The sequence below is a fragment of the Teleopsis dalmanni genome, chromosome 2 (assembly GCF_002237135.1).
Source record: "Teleopsis dalmanni isolate 2A chromosome 2, ASM223713v2, whole genome shotgun sequence".
In the NCBI taxonomy this organism is placed as follows: domain Eukaryota; kingdom Metazoa; phylum Arthropoda; class Insecta; order Diptera; family Diopsidae; genus Teleopsis; species Teleopsis dalmanni.
Genome location: NC_051847.1, coordinates 137,477,323 through 137,481,930, shown reverse-complemented (window position 1 = coordinate 137,481,930; position 4,608 = coordinate 137,477,323). Strand labels below are relative to the sequence as shown.

At 25.6% G+C, this 4,608-nt stretch overlaps 1 protein-coding gene across 2 annotated transcripts in view; it reads left to right on the top strand.

The window, feature by feature from the left end:
* Nucleotides 1–3,106: 3,106 nt before the first annotated feature.
* The window catches only part of LOC119686252 (arrestin domain-containing protein 3), a 51,919-nt gene continuing 50,417 nt past the window's right edge, over nucleotides 3,107–4,608 (top strand). The window contains exons 1-2 of one of the 2 annotated variants that reach the window (XM_038100780.1): nucleotides 3,107–3,305; nucleotides 3,814–3,897. In XM_038100780.1, the coding sequence (XP_037956708.1) occupies nucleotides 3,828–3,897 (70 nt within the window). In that variant the 5' untranslated portion in view covers nucleotides 3,107–3,305; nucleotides 3,814–3,827. Of the gene's footprint in view, nucleotides 3,306–3,745; nucleotides 3,898–4,608 lie in introns of those variants that run through there. The other variant, XM_038100779.1, reaches the window with a different exon arrangement.

Here is a 4,608-nt window from a genome sequence, read left to right as displayed (position 1 = left end):
AAATATTGATGAAGGTTAAGAATTTTGCGTTTTATTTAAAATTTCCCGAAAACTTTTCGGTCACAATGTATAACTATTAATGCAAACCAGATGGTTGAATTTTAATTTCAAATAAATATATCATAGACCACATGTTAGCAAAATATGTTTATAAATAAATGTGTAAGTACTTCTCATATAAGAACTTGTATAAATTTTGAATCGATCTAAGTGAAACCACATATCTATTGAAAGTTATTGCTTTTTCTTAGATTATATGAAAGTTTAGGTAATTTTATGTTTTAAGAACATAAAATTTTGTTTTTGTTTCAAATATATACGATGCATCTTTTTTATTGTATTGTAGACTTCTTATTGTAGCCTACTTTCTTGAACTTATATACTTCCAGAATTTATTAATATTTTTTCTGTGTTAGGGTTCTAAAAGTACCAGGTCTTTTTTTATGGTGTCATCAGAAGACCAAATTAGTTATATTTAAATACATATTATTAGTTACGAATATTTTTATGAATATTAATGTAAAATAAGATTTGACCTTCGTTTATGAAACGGAATGCCTCCTGTTGAGTTAGGCTCTATAAGTACAGGATATCCTCCAAAGTGTTTCAATGGAGATATAAATTATTGTTGTTTTTTTTCTTGCCGAGAATGAAGCGTCTTCATGACAAAAAAAAACTATTTGACAGTTAGACGGATTTGAATAGCAAAGAAAAGACAAGGACAAATATTTTATATAACTTATTGAAATTTGGCTGATCTTACAAGGCTGTTTCGAGTATTGCCAAATACTTATCATCAGTGGTTTTAGGAAATATTTGAATTTCTTAATTAGTTTATACTCCGTATATAATTTGTTTGCATTGCAAGTGCCAGGCTTAGAACTCGTGCCTGTCAGAAATTTGTAGATTTACCACAAATTAAATAATAAAATAACTTTTTAATAAAATAACTGCATTGCTATGTGGTACTGTACGATTCTGATGACTGATTCTCAAAACTTTTTAAGCAGCTGCTAAACTATGTACTTAATAAATGTTCTTATTAATGTTTTTGTTATAATTGTTGTTTTCATTATAATTGTTATTATTATTACCTTTCATGAGTAATAAGGTTGGGATAACCTAACTCATACTTTCAACAAGACAATCATTTTTTTTTATCAAGAACATTGTTGCTATATTAAATATTATTCCTCTGAAAAGATAATACGTCGGTAGAAGAGTGTTGTCACTCTTGCATAAATTCTTGGACCCAAAAAATATAAAAAATATCCACTACCAACTATATTATTGAGTATCAACAGCTTCAATTGTTTGTCTGTTGTAATTTTAAACAATTTCAGAACATTTAATTCCGAAATTGTCTACATATTGCCATCTCAATACTTTACACGGTTAGGGTCTAGTAAATCTTTCATTAGTGCAAGGAGCAAGAATAATTGTAAGGCCTTAAGTTAATGAGAAGTTTTATTTTTGAATAGTTTTATTGATATTAAATAATAAATAATTCTTTTGTCACACAAAAGTAGGTAACAATCTGCAACCATTATATATTAATAACATAGCATATTATCCAGTATAATATTTTTAATATATTACTATATAATATCATATATTGTACCTATAGTGTAGTATTATATTATAGTTTTGCATTAGCGCAATTAAGATTTTTAAATACGTTGATTTAATGCCAGATTTTATAAGAATCAGCTCTTTTGAACAACGTTTCCTATCACGCTATACTTCGATATAGTTTACTTCTTGAGATGTCGACCTTTAAAGTAGTTAACTTTTAGATTGATTACGCTAGTAAGAACTAGTACGAACTAAAAGGGCAACAACAAATAGACTTGTTGTTGGTTGATTCCACGTACATTTTTTCCACTTTAGAGAACGATATCTCTAAAAGGTATGTGCCGGGAAATCAGAATCTTGTCACTATATTATTCTAAATATATTCATTTATTATTTATTATTTGATTATGAAATAAAAGTTCTTCACTTCTTGGGATACTAATTAAGGAAACTTTGATACACAAACTAAAAAAAAATTTTATTTTTTATAATTATTTTATGAAATAACAGATGTAATGAATACATCACTTAATTTACATTATAAATTTATTAAAATTTAATTCTGTGAATGTAAGTCAATTAGTTTTATATATGCACCATTTAGCAGAATTAACATTATTATTAAATATTATGCGTATTATTCAAATAAGATTAATCATTGAAACATATTATTTTTAGAGTACATTTTTTTATTATTTATTATATCAATACCTTATCCATATACTCGTGGTGTTGGTAAAATAACAGCTTTAAATTATTTTATTTATTTTGCTGTGATTACTTGAACACCTTGTTTTATTTAAATAAAAACAAACTTACGAATGTTATTAATATTTCTGTTTTCAGTAAGGTGAACTAATTTGACTAATAAAACAAAATTCATATATATATTCTAAAAGTCCTCAAATTTATTTGAGGACTTTCTAATATATTCTAATATAGAATCGAGATCTTTTACCAAGTTTTCAAAAAGGAAAGTTCATATTTTTGGCAAGCAAATCATGTGTCAAATCACTTCGCTTATTACTGTTACGATTATTATTGAATTCTATAAAATATATTTCAAATAATAAATTTTATTAAATATTTAAAAAGCCAAATTTTTTTCTCCGCCCAATAATTATGTATTTAATACCAAAAAAAAAAACAAAAAACACCAAATAAAATGAAAATATTTTTTGATTTAAAAAAGTTCGCAAATATTTATAAGATTTGTGTAAAATTGTTTAATATTTAAAAGATAGGAAAATAACCATATTGAATATATAACAGAATTGATTAAAATATCAATGTTGTGAAATAATATTAAATGAAATTTTTTCTATCAATTTTCATTAAATTTTAAAATTTTATTTACAAATTTCCTTTCGCAACAAAAAAGTTTTGTAAGTGTTTTTTACACAACATTTTATGCGATTGTCATGACAGCAAATGATTAAAAAAACTTAAATAAAATTTTCACTTAATTAAAAATGCTAACTGCAAATGTTTTTTATTTCTAATTTTCATTTTAATTTTATTTCAAATTTATTGCTTATAAAAGATAGTTGTATATTTGTTTAGAGTTTTGGAAATTTCTCTACTGAAACAGCTTAGCCGGTACACTACACTTTACCGCCTCTACTGCCTAAACGGGGTTTATGGGCTTTTGCGAAAGTGACATTCACAGCAACATCCACAGTGACATCCACAGCGACATCCACAGCGACGGCGATGAAATGCGGCTCTAGGTAAGCTAATCTCGCAACTTAAGATAAATTTAACAATTGTTTGCAAATCATCAGAATTAGAATTGTAATTACATTTATTTTTATTTTTTTTTTTTTTCAACAGAAACAACAACATTGACTTTTATTGAGCTTTATTTCTGTTATTTTTTTAGATTTTTTTTAATTTTTTATATTTTATGTGGCAGAACGAATTGAAATACATTTTCATGTTGTTGACTGCACAATTTTAGCAACAGTCACAATTCAGCCACAGGCCGGAATGTTGACGTTTTTATCTAAACGGGCGATGTGCGCTTAGCGTTTTGTTTGCTCCACGAGTGAAATTTAGTTCGAAACCAGTATTGAAGACACAATATAAAGCAATAATAATAAACAAAATTTACGAGAGTATCGTTCGGAATTAAATAATAAAATTAAAATTTATTTACCATAAACAAAATTAAAATTTTTCAAATTTTTGACAATCAACAATCGGGTTTGTTAAATAAATTTTTTTTTGTTTTATAAGAAAATCATTGCAAAATGCCAACTACTTGCCAATTCTATCTGAACCGTGCGGTGCCGATTTACTACAGTGGAGAGCAAATTAGTGGTAAAGTTTTTCTAACAACCACAAAAAAATTAAACCTAAAAGGTAAATGTAAATATTGAAATGAACTTGTGTATCTTTCCAAACAAAACAAAAACAAAATAAGGTATAAAAAAATATTTAGTTTCATTAAGCTAATTGCTGATAATAAAGGTGTTGCATTGATATACTGTTGCTGTTAAGCACTTAATGATATATGTTAAATATAATATAATAAATGCTTTTACGATGCTTTACTGATTAGATATATCACATAGGTACTATAAGTGCATTTATATTGAAATTGTGGTAACGAATATACACATACCTATATTTCAAAAGAGTGCGTTATTATCAGCAAAAAATATAATGCACAACACATATAAAATAATAAAATCCTTTTAGGATTTTAATTATAGTTATCTTATGATTATTCTTACATTTTAATAAAAAATGAATTTAATTTCTTATAAAGTATATTTTTTTTATAAAGCTGTTTCGAATGCCGCCAAGCCAAATATATAAAAATGATTCAAATTGAAAAAGGTTAAATTTCTAATACATACAGTCCAAATATATATCGACAATCAAACCAATATATAATTCCAAAAATTCTTTCAGTATTGTTAAGGTTGGAATATTTTATCTTAAAATAATTGTTACATTTAAACAAAAATGAAATTATTTCCAAATTAAGTGAATTCATGGATTGTCCATTAAATTGTTTCGGATGCC